We start from the raw sequence: 16140 nt of genomic DNA, 5'->3' as shown, positions 1-16140 counted from the left end.
ATATTGTTCTCGAGAACTTGATGTACTTTCAGCTCAATACCCTCTAGTACTTTCATTATCGAGTGGACCATATAAATATGCAGTCACTATATCAATTTGTTGCAAGTCTAATTTTCTCTCTTATATAGCCAGACTTATGAGAAATCTAAAAGTAGTTGCGTCCACCACATGGGAGTATGTCTCCTCATAATCTATTACTGGTCTTTGCGAGAATCCTTGTGCAACATCAGCTTTATATCTCACGATTTCTATTCCTCACAAGACTCATTTATATCCACTGGTTTTAACATCATATGACGTCTTAATCATATGGCCAAATACGTCTTTCTTCTTTAAACTATTTAACCCCACGTTTCCATTCAATCCAATCTGTTCTACGAGTGTGCACTCTTATATTGACGTGGGTTCATGATCCTCGCTTATATTCATAAATTCAAGTGCTACCTTGTATGAAAATAAATCATCTTATGTCGACATTCCTTATTGGTTCCATTATGTTCCAGACATGATATAATCGATTGAGATTCATTATTATAATGATCTTTAATACTTTGCAGCTTGGCGTCCCAAGATACATTGTTTGGTACCTGTACCTTAGAGCCGGCCGGCCTTATCTCCATGTCTAGAATGGTTTCCTTAATAACCTCGGATTTTGATTTTGATTATCATTCTCTGCACCTTTCTTTTGTTTCCGAGGATTCTTATCTTTTGGAACCTATTGGTCTACCACGTTTCATACGTTGTCTAGACTTTGTAGCAACTTGACTGTGTCTCTTCTTGGACATCAAATTCGTTGGTGCTTTACAAGCTGGTTTATATATGACTTAGTCATTCTTTTTCGGGTCAGCAAATGTGTCTGGCATTTGATTAGCTAGCTTTGTAAATGTATAATCTTTGGACGTCTATTTCACATTCTTTAGTCCGAGGATCTTGCCAAGACATTGACAGTTGATTTCATTCTATTTCTTTTACCATTCTTTTACCAGCTTTATTATTTTTCTCCTCATGGTCTTAAAATAATCCGTGTACCTGGCCTCAAATATAATCACCCATAGTTGGCTCAAAGTACTTTATTATTGTGGAAGAATCATATCCAAGGGAAGAATCATATCCAACATATATCCCCATCCTCCTTTTGAGGTCCCATCTTAGTTCTCTATGGTGGAGCAATTAGTACATCGACAGCACTTCCAAATATCTTATGATGGGGTATGTCTGGCTCTTGACCCGTTAATAATTGTGATAGGGGATATCTATGCTCACTAAATGTCCTGATGCGTATTAACTTAGATGCATGTAAATTTCGTGGCCCAAGCTGTGAATGGGAGTTTTGACCTCATAAGTTATGGTCTATCAATTAGCTATTTGCGTTTTAAAAGATTTCGGCCAAGCCGTTCTTGGTATGGACATGTATCACAGAATTGTCCACACTTACCCCCATGGACATACCATAATCATTTAAACGCTTGGGACATGTATTCACCAGTATTATCTAGACATATAGTCTTTATTTATGAAAAAGGGGCTCGTAGCCTTTTTACTGGTGATGGCCTAATGAGTTTCCCTTGTGCACATGCTACACACGTGAGATTCTTTGGGATAACTCTTCTTATCTTTTAATGTGTGCCTTTTGAATATCAATTTTCGCATCATGTTTGGACCAGGATGGCCAATCCGGTCGTGCCATAAAGTGTATATTTTTGCACGCTTTTTGCCTCTATCATACTGATCTATGCATAGTCTAGGTCAGTAGAGAATCCAGGTATAGTCTTTAGGACTTATTATGGCCTTGGGCGATTTTATACATATATCTGAAGGAACTCTTTGTTTCCTTCGCCCATTGTTTCAATATGGAAATCATTCATTCTTATATCTTTAACTCAATAGTCTGCTCTTGCTCTTAGAGCTGGGTGAATATAATGCATCACTGATTTCTAGATGCATACCCTTAGGCAATTATATATTAGCCTAGCCATAGTCTTCTTTCAGACTGGCGATACCTGCTTTAGTACTTATATTGGCATTTTTCAGTGTACTCATATAGAAAAATCATTCATTCATTTAATCTAAGCAGACAATGTAATAGAAATAAATTCAAGGAGATAAAAATCAGAGAAAGCATACAAGCAAAGCAATCACACAAGTTTGAGGTCGAAATCAGATTATCAACTTGATTCTTTTAGGCAATCATAAGTCTCATATTCCATAAGATCATCTTGATCATGTTCAAAATTATTTCACCATCTTTATAGACCAAGTGGGTTTCATGATTCTTCCCTTTCAGACTCTCTTTGATAGAGGTCACAAAAATGTTTGAGAGTCCTTCATATCTTAGCCCAATGGTTCCCCATTCCACATCTATGGTACACTGATTTGGTCGAGCTTTGTGGTTTAAAGGATATACCACGGCCACTGCCTTGACCATGGCTCAAATTGGGTTGATACTCACGGCCTCTGCCATAGTGATTCCCACAGCCAAATGTGTTATAGTGGCCATGGCCACGTCCTTTCCACCCTCCACGGCCATGACCGTGTGGTCTATCATTATGGACGTGGTTACCTTTTTTTTTTTCTGCGGCCTTATTGGTATCAGGTAATGGGGTTAATCCAGGAGGTCTCAATTCATTGTTTCTCATCAGTAATCCATTATTTTGCCCAGCTAGCAATAGACTCATCCACGGACTTATAGTCCTGGATTCTGGGATTCCTCCAATCAAATAGGGCATTGGTAATAACACCGTTCTTTGGTGATCATATCTCAATTTTTTTTAACTCTGTCCAAAGGTCTAGAGGATTCTCTATAGTCAGATACTGATCTTTGAAACTCTTAATAAGATGATGGCTAATAATTAATATTGCCATGTATCAATCTTTCTCATTTGGCATTATCGCCTTTTGTGATTCATTCACCGAATCCTTTGACTTTAGGATAAACTCAGTATCCAGTGCGCATTTCAAATAATTATCTCCTGAGAGATTTATGGCAGCAAAATCCAAGTTTATTTTCGACATCTCAAATCATATATTAATCAATTTTAGATCTCATAAAATATTTAAAATACGGCCATAAACAAGACATGCTATCAAGTCAATACATTTCTAATAAGCAAACAAGCCACACGACCAAATATGATATAATGCAATAAGGCCACACAGATTTATCAAGCAAGGGTATCGACCAAACAAGCAATTTCTATATGTTTTCATGTGGCCATATGGTTATAATGCAAGCCTAGCATATTGATTCTATATGTACAAGAGTGGAATTATGGAACCTCAATTTAAAACAATCAGATCATGCAAATGTGATAATAATCAGATCATGAGTATAACATAAACATGTTGGTCAGGATGATAAATGATGCAAACTGGCCACACGGCCAAGTAGATATGATGCACTCAATCTTAGCAATCAGATTCTATATGTGCAAGGGTAATATTAAAACATTCAATCAAGGTTTAGCAATTAATCAATCAGTTTCAGGTATGAGATTTAGCCAGACTAACAATCAGATTCAATTAGGTTTTATCAAGACTAGCAATTGGATCAATAATCAAAAATAATCAAACGAATTCAAGCATTACATAATTTAGGGTTTCGATCCAAAAATAGGGTTTCAATCATGAAAAACCTAAACAATCAGTTTCAAGGCTGATTCTATCAATTTTATTAATCAGTTTCAAGGCTGATATTTATCAGTTTCAAGGCTGATATTAGCAAGATCGAATCAAGCAATCTGATTTTAGGAATACGCAAATTAGGTTTTAGGGTTTCAATTCGAAATTAGGGTTTTATCAATCAATCAGCTTCTAGCAAATAATCTTAAACCTCAGAACAGATGATTATATCATGAAACTATTAACCTAGTATAATATGAAACCTCAAAACATTCAATTCGGATTATGCAATACACGAATTCTATTTAGAGTTTATCAATTCGAATTAGGGTTTGGGGTTTCGAATTTGATCTTCAGATCAAAGGGGTTTGATTTTAGATTCAAAACCATTAATGATTTTTGATTTTAATTGATCAATAGATCAATCTCGATTTAGGGTTTGGGGTATCGAACTTTTGAGCTTCGATTTACTCAATAGGGTTTTGATCTATTACCCTATGGTTTTCATAAAGATTAGGATTTTAGGGTTTCATTCTTTATCAATTAATCCATGTTCGATTATGGGTTTTTAGGTTTTGAATTACCTTTTAACCTTAGATGATTGTTGAATCACCACCAAAGGAGTTGAGCCGCGAGCTAGACACGAACGGAACGCGAGCTGGAATGGATCGAGTCGCTTCTATCGGGTCGCGGACGTCCTTTGTTGCTTGATCGGGAACGCCTTGATCGTCAGACGCGAGCTGTCTGATGCTGTCGTGAACGAGGAAGAGGTCGCATGCTAGAGCTGCTCTCGGGTCGGGAACGTCTGAGCTAGGATCAGGAATGCCTTGGGCTGAAGCTAATCGGGGACGCGAGCTGGAACATATGCGGGAACAAGATACGCGATCTGGGTTTAAGGTTCGTCGGATCGCCGGCTAGGGTTAGGGTTTTAAGGTTTTTCAATTTGGGTATTACCTTAGGGATTTAGAGTTTCGTGCTGATAACGTGTTATAAAAGTAATGGAAAAATCTATCTTTATTCATAACATGGAGGTTTCTTATATAGGAAATTACACCGTCATAGATAACTGGAAAGATTACAAATCATAATCTCTTGGTTACGAGCGATCCAAAGGTTAACAAATTTGTAGTTTTAACTATATTTCAACACTTTTGTATCAATCAAGATCACTCCACTAAGTTAATAAACCTCCGTAGCTTATTTTTTTATTCCTGTGAGGTAACACGCACGTCCAACCATGGTGGAATGTTTTTCCATTTTTATTTCTTAAATGCATTCTGTCAAGTCTCTGTTTTCTTTGGAGTAGTTGTTTTCTAACCAGAAGAGAGATGCGTCACAACTTTGTCCTTTTGTCTTGTGCTTTTCGTTAGAGAAAAAACGACAATTGGCATCCAAATTCCCCTTCTATGTTCTAACTTCTAACTAATGTTTTACATTTGTGTGCTACTATTCATTTTCTAGGACCATTTATCTTTTTTAATTACATTCTATAAGAAACCTTAACTTTTAACAAAAATAAATGTCTACTATGATTACATAATCTATATATCTACCGTGTTATATGTCGGATTGTGGGTCCCTTTATTGCTTAGCTCTCTAATTTAAACAACTTGTAATTTTTTATTGGTTTGTTGTACTATTCATTGAGGTTTGGTTGCGTGATGTTTATTTTTAAGTAGACTCTGTTTTATACAATCTTATAGGGCTGTAAAGGCAAAGAGAACACACAGGAAAAAAGAGGCAAAGATGTTTACTTGCATAGCTTGTACGAAAGCAGACGGTGGTGAAGAACTCGGAGCGCGTGGAGGCACTACTCCCAATACTAAAGAATCCGTCAAAAGCTTAACCACACAGGTCTCTCTTCTTTCTTAGTTTATCCTTCGATTTTTTTCACTTTTTTGTTGCTTTTCCCTAATTGCCTTGCCAGTGAAACTAACCGAAGACACAGATGGGGGTCCAATTAACTTATCTCACTGAAGATTAAAATATTAATCTTTCAATATATAAGGAGACGTATGTTCCATAGATTTTACTGATATTGGTTTCTTTATCTTTGAGAATTTGTTTTGAAATACCTATAGATATAGTTTGGTCACTGTTGTTTAGACAGAAATGCAACTTCACTTGCTTGGAATCTTTCACCAATCTCTCTTTTAATAGGTTATGTCAGTGTTTGTTTCCCATCTATCTGACTAGACATGAAAGTCAAACAGCTACTGAAACAGTTCAATCCCAGATTCAAAAAACTTTAGTTTATGTATCTACTTCAATATTTGTTAGGAGTATAATGGCTGATTAAAGCTTACGAGTATTGCTAATGAAGACTGATCAAATTATATTTTCTCAAATAGGCTTTACTGAATTCTTACCTAGATAGGAAAAAAAAGTAAAAGGTTTAAAGAGTAGGGGGAATTCTTTAGTAAATCAAATAAGAAAAAACAAAAGGAAGAGATGGCCGTTCTGATTTTTTTTTATATCAATCCTTTTAACTAGATGTTAGATCTCATATCTTTATTGATGTTTTTTAAGAATTATCATAGTATACCTCCTTTTAATTCCTTTGGGGCTAAAAATAAACTTCTCTTGATGCTTAAAGGCCTGAGAGTTTTTCCTTCAATGTTAGTGAAATGTTTGTATTCAACATGATTGCGTTTTAAAATGCGTTTTTGGGAACCAATGTTATGCAGATTAAAGATATGGCTATGAAATTCTCTGGTGCTTATAAACAATGCAAGCCATGCACTGGTTCCCCTCGCAGCCCCATGAAGAAAGGACATAGACCGTTCTCAGATTTTGACAATGCTTCTGAAGGTGTTCCCTACCCTTACATGGGTGGAAGTGCCGGTTCAACTCCTGCTTGGGACTTCATAAACTCCTCTCACCATCCAGCAGGGGCAAAGTTCACTTCAATCTATGGAAACGACCGGGAATCTATCTCTGCTCAGTCTTGTGATGTGGTACTAGATGATGAAGGGCCTAAAGAGTGGATGGCTCAAGTAGAACCAGGCGTGCATATCACATTTGCTTCTCTCCCCAGTGGAGGAAATGATCTTAAACGGATCCGCTTTAGGTACTCATACCCCTCTGTGTGATCTTTGAGTTTTCTAGAAGAGAGCCCGCATGTTCTGTTTCGATATGTATGATGGTTTGGTGCAGACTTGGAGTACTCTGCTAGATTTGATGTCCCTAAGTGATTCAGATGTTTTCACTTCAAGACATTGGAAGCTAAAACAAACCATTAATTGTGTCTTGTTTTTGACAGCCGGGAGACATTCGACAAGTGGCAGGCTCAACGGTGGTGGGGTGAAAACTATGAAAAAATCGTTGAGCTTTACAACGTACAGAGATTTAATCGTCAAGCTCTTCAAACGCCGGCAAGATCCGATGACCAGGTAATTAAAAAAACACATATTGATATGCAATGTTACTTCGGTCTTCTTCTTTTTTTTTTTTTGAATAGAATGTTAAATTAGATTCAAAAGAAAAATAAGCTTGTTTACAGCATGAGCTATTTTGTTTTATGACTTGGTTTCTAACAATGAAACACTATAAAAATTTCCTATGTTCCCAAAACACCAATCCAGCTTTGATAAGCATTCACCATCCTTTTGTCTTACTTTAGGGTCATTACTCTATTCTTCACTTGTCTGTCGATTGACCGAAGCAGAACATCTAATGAACGGGAGTTGTCTCCATGCTTCCTTCCATTTCGTTCTCTCCAGAGTATGTATACAGCAGCCTGAAATACATAGCGAAACAGGAATCTGTGAACTGGTGAGGTCCTTCCTTGTGTGAGCTGTTGTACAATATCCTCCCATTTAGTAGAATAAAAATTCCCCATTAGATTGTGTACCAACTTCTTCCACAATGTGGAGGAGTAAGAACACTCAAAATAGAGATGGTTGCGTGTTTCCAAATGTTGATTACAGAGTATACAACTTCCGTCAATTCCCGTGTTCCACAAAACCATTCTATCTCCTGTTGCCAATCGATTATGCAGAGCTAGCCACGTACAGAACCAAAACTTTGGTGTTGCTTGACTAAACCAGATACCTTTGTGCCAAGTTACCTTTCCTCCAGTGGTTCTGAATAGGTTCCATGTGTCCCGAGCTGTGAACTTTGGCTTGTAGATGTAGAAGCCGGAAAACCGGACTGACATAAATGATAGAATAAAAGCGATGTTAAGGAAATAAACGAATGTAAAAGACGAATACAAGAACGATAAGAAATCGTATTCGCAAAGAGACATGGAGTCGAGATATGATCTCTTTCCTTAACTCAAAATATTCGCTCCGTTAGTGAGACAGGACTGTACGAATATAGAGTCCCAGGATACAACCATGGCAGACGAATCACGCCTCACTCGTGATCGTCCTATCGAACTATAAACTCTACGAAACGCTCTCTAGACTTACGTTGAGGGATCTGGTGATTTTTTGTTGCGTAAAAACTTAAAGAAAAATGAAGGAGGAGACGAGTTTATAAAGAAGAGAAGACGAGTCATTTTCCGTAACTAATGCCGCACGTGCGCACATTGGCGGAAATCTCGCGAGGATCTCGGAGGCGAGGCGTTACGAAACTTCCTCCGCAAGATCTTTTCTCGTTTAAACTTATCGTCAAGAAGAGAGACAGCGTGTTGTTTTAAACGAACTACGTGTTGTTTAAAATAAAATGTTAAGCTTAACTTGGCCCAAAAAGAATATTCTTATCGGGCCGGAGGCCCTCCACCAAGACCCAAGACCCAAGATCCAAGCCCACGCCGAGCCGAGCCGAGCCGAGCCGAGCCGGACGGCGGCGGCGGCGCGCGCGTGGGGAGCTCTCTCTTCCTCTGAGCTGTTTAACCTCTCATGTCATGAAGACATATATATACTCCTCAAAATCAACTCTCCCAACCAATAAGGGATGTTGTTAACTTCATTTCATTAAAGCCAACAAGACTTTTTATAAGAACCCATAGGCCCATTTCGTTTTCACATTTTTCCTTATATTATTTGAGCCATTAAGCTTAATAATTAGGCCCAACAATCCCCCACATGAATAGAAATGACTCTTCTAAAACATATGCAGACTAAATGCAGACTCGATAGACTCTAAAAACTATACTTATTCTAATCTTTACTAGACTAGACAAACTTATCGAGAGTGTTTGCGAAAAATTCACTGTGTTTGAGTTGGTGCCGTTTTTAAGCCTTGAACCACTCATAGTTAATATCTGTCGGGTTTACTTTACCAGAAGGTGAACATGATGTCTTGAACCAACCGGTGTTTTATGTAAACCGAGACAACAGGCATAACGCAGCTTCATTTTCTCGTAGAACTTAGTTCTCTATTGTGTTCATTGTGGCCCTGAACTATTCCTGGTTTTCATGAGTGAACTTAGAGAATATAGCCTTGCATTCATTCTCCTAGAAACGGCCCCATTTCACACTCATTAGGTGATTGACCATGAAAAGTATTGAGTAATACTCCGCTTAGAAGCTATGGAATCATTAAAAGCTTATGCTTATCCTTCACACATTTGTTAGCACTTTTATCATCTTAGGAGCTGGGAAGAGACTACTTTGTCTCAAGTGCTTTGGTTAGATTCTGCTTGATTTTGTTTTCCCTTTGAACCTACGTCTTGGGATCTCCAGTCATGATAGGTAGGGTTGCAATCAAGCATCCTCATTCGTTATAGGCTTTAAACCCATTCCTTTTGATGATTTAGCAACAACATCTCGTGGCAAACCTTTAGTAAATGGATCCGCTAGGTTGTCAGCCGATTTGATGTAGTCTATTGTGATTACACCAGTTGAGATAAGTTGTCTAATGGTTTTATGTCGTCTTCTGATGTGACGAGATTTACCATTGTAGAGATTATTCTGAGCCCGAGCTATTGCTGATTGACTATCACAATGTATGCGTATAGCTGGCACAGGTTTCTCCCACATAGGAATATCTTCCAAAAAATTTCTAAGCCATTCAGCTTCTTCTGCTGCTTTGTCTAAGGCTATGAACTCAGATTCCATGGTAGATCTGGCTAACACTGTTTGTTTGGTAGATTTCCATGATATTGCTGCTCCTCCTAGTGTAAAGACATATCCACTCGTGGATTTTGAGTTTTTAGAATCTGATATCCAGTTAGCATCACTGTATCCTTCTAAAACTGCTGGTTCTTTACCATAGTGAAGCCCAAAATCTTTGGTGTAGCGCAAGTAATTGAGTACCCTCGTTATAGCTTTCCAGTGTGTATGACCTGGATTACTTGTATATCGACTAAGTACGTTTACTGCATGCGCCAGATCCGGTCTAGTACAATTGGTCAAGTACATGAGACTTCCGATCACACGTGCATACTCGTTTTGTGAAACCGCTTCACCTGAATTCTTTGTCAAGTGCATTTGGGGATCTAACGGAGTTTTTGCCGTACTCTTAGAGTAATTTTTAAATCTCTCTAATATTGTTTCAGCATAATGAGATTGGGTTAGGATAATTCCGTTTGAATTTCTTGTGACTTTAACCCCGAGAATTACATCTACTAATCCCAAGTCTTTCATCTCAAATTTCCCTTTGAGCATGTTCTTTGTTTGATTGATAATGTCTTTATTGCTTCCAATAATGAGCATATCATCTACATATAGACATAGCAAAACATACGCATTTTTGGTTGTTTTGTAATATATGCATTTGTCACATTCATTAATTTTGAAACCATTTGACATCATTGTATTGTCAAATTTTCTGTGCCATTGTTTAGGAGCTTGTTTAAGCCCATAAAGTGACTTTACAAGTCGACATACTTTGTCTTCCTGTCCGGGAATGACAAAACCTTCAGGTTGTTTCATGTAAATTTCCTCTTCTAAATCACCATTTAGAAAAGCAGTTTTTACATCCATTTGATGGATTTCTATGTCTCTTAAGGCTGTGATTGCTATCATCAGTCTTATTGATGTTATTCTCGTCACTGGAGAATATGTATCAAAATAGTCAAGGCCTTCCTTTTGTCAAAATCCTTGAACTACAAGCCTAGACTTGTATTTTCCACCAGGTTTTCGTGTCATTATCCATTTATTCCCTAATGCTTTGCAGCCAGGTGGTAAATCCGTTATGTAATAAGTATAATTTTGCATGATCGAATCAAATTCACTCCTGACCGCTTCGTTCCAGAATGGAGCTTCTGGTGAAGCCATGGCTTCTGCCAAAGTTTTTGGAACATTTTCTACTAAAAATGCCATTAGGAAATCTTCTCCAAAAGATTTTTCTTTTCGAGCTCTTTTGCTCCTTCGAGGTTCATCTTTTTCTTCATTTTTTGAAATATCATTTATAGAAATCTCGACGTTTGTCTCAGTTTCTGAGTTTTTGTCATTGTCTCTTTCTTCTCGAGTTCGTTTTGAACCTTGTTTTTCCTTATATGGAAAAATATTTTCGAAAAAAGATGCATTTCTTGATTCCATGACTGTATTTTCATGAATGTCTGATATTTCAGATTTATGTACCAGAAATCGATAAGCATTACTGTTATGTGCATATCCGATGAAGATGCAATCCACTGTTTTAGGTCCAATAGTGACCTTCTTTGGTGGCGGTACTGCAACTTTTGCTAGGCACCCCCACACTTTGAGGTATTTATACGAAGGTAAATTACCTTTCCATAATTCATATGGAGTTTTACCAGTTACTTTGTGTGGAATTTTGTTGAGGATATAATTAGTGGTAAGCAATGCTTCCCCCCACATGTTCTGGGGTAACCCAGATTCCTGCAACATTGCATTCATCATCTCTTTTAGAGTTCGATTTTTGCGTTCAGCAACTCCATTAGATTCTGGTGAGTAAGGAGCTGTAGTTTGATGGATTATTCCATGTTCTTTACAGAATGCATTGAATGGACCATCATACTCGCCTCCTCTGTCGCTTCTAACTACTTTAATAGTTGTTTTAAGCTGATTTTCGACCTCGAGTTTAAATTCTTTAAATTTTTCTAAGGTTTCGTCTTTGCTATGTAATAAATATACATAACAATATTTTGTGCAGTCATCTATGAAGGTCACAAAGTACTTTTTACCACCTCTAGTTTGTAAGTATTTTAAATCACATAAATCTGTGTGAATTAAATCTAGAGGTTTATTAGTTCTTTCAACACGAGGTGATGGCGTTTTCGTGAGCTTAGCCTGTACGCATACTTCACATTTTTGTTTACTTGTTTTGCATTTAGGAATTAGATTTAAATTCATTAATCTTTGTATAGATTTGTAGTTTACATGGCCTAATCTTTCATGCCATATATTAAAAGACTCAACCAAATAAGCAACTGGCTCTTTCTTATTCATTGAAACTTTTGAAGCTACAACTTTCGGAGGGACTGTCATTACATTCAACTTGACAAGTCCACCCTTAACATACCCTCTTCCCAAATACATCCCATTTTTCCTAATCACGAGCTTGTCCGCCTCAAAATTTGTGGCGAATCCATTCTTGCTGAGCAAGGTTCCCGAGACCAGGTTCTTCCTCATGTCAGGCACATGCTTCACATTCGTCAGAGTGACCTCATGTCCAGATGTCATCTTCAAAATCACATTGCCGCGTCCTTCAATCTTGGAGACTGCAGTGTTTCCCATCTTGAGCTTCTCCTCAGTCATGCTTTTCTGATAGGTGCTGAACATCGCCCTATCGGTGCAAATGTGGGTGGTTGCACCAGTGTCATACCACCATTCCTTGGGGTTGTTGCTTTCAACCATGTTGGCTTCAGTCACCACAGCAACGAGATCCTCCTCTGTGAGATTTGCCTGAGCCTTCTCATCCTTGATCTTTTTGCGACACTCAACAGTCTTGTGCCCCACTTTGTGGCAGTAGTGACATTTCCCCCTGAACTTCTCCACATTCGCATTCGCATTGATTTCAATGCCTTTGTTCTTGAAGTTTTTTCCAGAAGCCTTCAGGGCTGCAGCAGTTTTGGAAGGCTTGGCAGGAGAATGGGCGTGTGCCTTTCCTTTGCCTTTGTGCTCAGCCATGTTGACACTGTGCTCCTTAGCAGTGACCTTGTCAGCAATTCGGTTTCTGGATTCCATCTGAAGCCTCATGATGAGCTCCTCGAGCCCCATCTTCTTCTTCTTGTGCTTCAAGTAGTTCTTGAAATCCGCATAGCTTGGAGGAAGCTTTTCAATGAAGCTGAGAGTTGTGAATGTCTCGCAGATGGACATTCCTTCAGCAGCGATTTCATGGCAAATGAGCTGAAGCGCTTCCACCTGATCCATGATGGGTTTTGAATCCACCATTTTGAAGTCGTGGAACTTTGAGACCACATACTTCTGGCAGCCAGCGTCCTCACCTCTGTACTTCTTGTCCAGTGATCTCCATAGCTCTTTCGCCGTGGGGATCTCACAGTAGACACGGTACAATGGGTCAATGAGACGACCCAAAATGTAACCTTTGCAGATGAAGTCGGAATGCACCCATATGTCGACAGTTGCAAGACTGTGAACATCATCTATTCCGTACGGAATCAGGGGCTTGTCCTCCTGGATGAACTTGTCCAGTTTCATCGTTGTCAGAAAGAACATCATCTTCTTCTGCCACGTTTTGAAGCCTTTGCCATCAAACTTGTCTGGCATCAGTCCTTGAGTGAACAAGCTAGGTACAGCCGGAGGAGTTTGAACTGCCACCGGAGCACTTGCAGATGCTGATACTGAACCCGTCTGATAAAGACCAGCACCAAATAGGCTACGGCGAGTGGTTTCATCAGCAGCATTTCCCGCAGGGAGGATAATGCTTGTTGTTGCTGCAGCGGTAGATGCTGTGATGTTTGTCGTAGCGGTTGTCACGCCAGTTGCATCAGTTGCTGCAGCGTTGAGTGGAGTCTGAATGACATTCGTGGTGTCAATGGGGGTGTTGTTATCGTTTGTCATTTTTCTGTAGAGAAAACATGAAAAAACGGATTAGTACTCCATTCAACAAATAACATATTATTTTAAAAAAAATAATAGTCTAAAATCGATGTTCATTTTTGGTATTTGAACCAAATCATATCGATATAAGTCTGGGAAAAACGTTTTGCAAACTCGCTTAAAAGCGTTCGCAGAAACCATTTTTATAGACTTAGAATGTTTCACAAACTCGCTTAAGAAAACGGTTACTGAAACGATTCATGTATATAACGTTTGAAGAATGTATCAACGTTTTGCGAAAAATGCTAGAAAGCAATCCGCAAAGCGTAATGAAATAAACCAGAAACGTTTCGCGGAAGTGCTCTAAGGCAAATCGCAAACACATTTAGGCAGAAACGTTTCGCGGATAAGCGTATAGAAAATCGCAAACATCGTTGTGAGATAAGAACAAAACGTTTCGCGGAAATGCTAGAAAGCAAATCGCAAACACGGTTCCAAAACCCGTTTATATTAATCGTTTATCAACCCGATTAAAGCTTTAAACATAAAGCGATTTTGAGTTAAGATTGTAGAAGCCGGAAAACCGGACTGACATAAACGATAGAATAAAAGCGATGTTAAGGAAATAAACGAATGTAAAAGACGAATACAAGAACGATAAGAAATCGTATTCGCAAAGAGACATGGAGTCGAGATATGATCTCTTTCCTTAACTCAAAATATTCGCTCCGTTGGTGAGACGGGACTGTACGAATATAGAGTCACAGGATACAACCATGGCAGACGAATCACGCCTCACTCGTGATCGCTCTATTGAACTATAAACTCTACGAAACACTCTCTAGACTTACGTTGAGGGATCTGGTGATTTTTTGTTGCGTAAAAACTTAAAGAGAAATGAAGGAGGAGACGAGTTTATAAAGAAGAGAAGACGAGCCATTTTCCGTAACTAATGCCGCACGTGCGCACGTTGGCGGAAATCTCGCGAGGATCTCGAAGGCGAGGCGTTACGAAACTTCCTCCGCAAGATCTTTTCTCGTTTAAACTTATCGTCAAGAAGAGAGACAGCGTGTTGTTTTAAACGAACTACGTGTTGTTTAAAATAAAATGTTAAGCTTAACTTGGTCCAAAAAGAATATTCTTATCGGGCCGGAGGCCCTCCACCAAGACCCAAGACCCAAGCCCACGCCGAGCCGAGCCGGACGGCGGCGGCGGCGCGCGCGTGGGGAGCTCTCTCTTCCTCTGAGCTGTTTAACCTCTTATGTCATGAAGACATATATATACTCCTCAAAATCAACTCTCCCAACCAATGTGAAATGTTGTTAACTTCATTTCATTAAAGCCAACAAGACTTTTTATAAGAACCCATAGACCCATTTCGTTTTCACATTTTTCCATATATTATTTGAGCCATTAAGCTTAATAATTAGGCCAACACTAGATATCATTCTTCCCTTTCCATAAGATAACATCCTCCTCCTCTGTTCTCGTCAACAGCCTTAAATTCTCTTCAATTTGAGTAAGCTCCAGCGAGCGATGAGTTCTTCTTCTCCTTCTTCTCCTTTGGTCTTCTTCAGACAAGAACGTTTAGTGAATCTTTGTCTTGATTGTTTTTTTTTTCAGTCAGAGAGAGATTCAACTTACTCCAAGATGGAATCAGCGAGAGAGAGCAAAGACTGGACTCCAAGACACAACTTCAGACCTCCAGGAGTTAATGTCCCTCATCACTTCTATGGTCGCTCTAGCAACTATGGTCATCATGGAGTACCTACAATGGATGCAGCACAAACAACCACCTTTTCAAGAGATGAACCACCGTCAGTGAGCAACGCTAGTGAAATGCAGGCCGAGTGGATCGAAGAGGATGAGACTGGCGTTTACATTACCATCAGACAACAAGCAGAGGGGACTAGAGAGCTACGTCGGATCAGATTCAGGTATAACAAACATCGAAAAGACTTTACAGTTGGGGTGAATCGTTTAATGCTTAAAGCCTCTGATTACTCTGGTTACCGGTTTAGGATACCAGTTTAGAATGTCGGTTAACAAAGAGATGACGTGATACATCTTGTAACTCAACATCAGACCGTAACTAACCCGATTTTTATTGTTTAATCAACAGCCGGGAACGGTTTGGGGAAGTGCATGCAAAGACGTGGTGGGAGCAGAACAGAGAGAGAATACAAACTCAATACCTCTAGCAATATAGAAATACGAGTCTCTTCAAAATCTTTAGTTAATTAACCTCTTCAACACATCAACTCATATATACACATTTTGCTAATGTTAACGGTTGATGATGGTTAATATGTAATCAGCGACGATGAATCAAAGCACTTGATTTATGTATAGATCTTAAGCTACAGAAATTTTCTTTTTGAACATTTAAGTGCTCTTAAAAAAATTGGTTGCTTAAATGATTCCCAATCAGATCATCATCAAGTGCAATCCAAATAAACAGTTTTTCCGAGTATATGGTTTTTTTTTTCTTTTTTTTGATAACTGAGTGTCCTGGCCCCACCGTGGTGGTACAGACTAGAGACCGAAGCGAGCAAGGACGCTGCCAGGGCGTCACCATGTGGCTCACCGTGAACGGTCTTCGGTCTCGGGCGCTGGGGGGTCCGCATGTAAATTCCCAAATGGCCGGGTTTCGAACTCAGGT

General features: G+C 39.0%; 1 protein-coding gene across 2 annotated transcripts in view; it reads left to right on the top strand.

Annotated features, from left to right (window-relative positions):
• LOC106381944 (protein BREVIS RADIX) overlaps positions 1–15862 on the top strand; it is a 36922-nt gene extending 21060 nt beyond the window's left edge. For both annotated transcript variants that reach the window (XM_013821882.3, XM_048765524.1), the window contains 5 exons: positions 5322–5472; positions 6306–6688; positions 6881–7010; positions 15102–15415; positions 15601–15862. In XM_013821882.3, the coding sequence (XP_013677336.1) occupies positions 5365–5472; positions 6306–6688; positions 6881–7010; positions 15102–15415; positions 15601–15679 (1014 nt within the window). In that variant the 5' untranslated portion in view covers positions 5322–5364 and the 3' untranslated portion in view covers positions 15680–15862. The remainder of the gene's footprint in view (positions 1–5321; positions 5473–6305; positions 6689–6880; positions 7011–15101; positions 15416–15600) is intronic.
• The last annotated feature ends 278 nt before the right edge of the window (positions 15863–16140 follow it).

This window comes from Brassica napus, chromosome C8, assembly GCF_020379485.1.
Source record: "Brassica napus cultivar Da-Ae chromosome C8, Da-Ae, whole genome shotgun sequence".
NCBI classification, from domain to species: domain Eukaryota; kingdom Viridiplantae; phylum Streptophyta; class Magnoliopsida; order Brassicales; family Brassicaceae; genus Brassica; species Brassica napus.
This window is presented reverse-complemented; position numbering and strand designations above follow the sequence as displayed.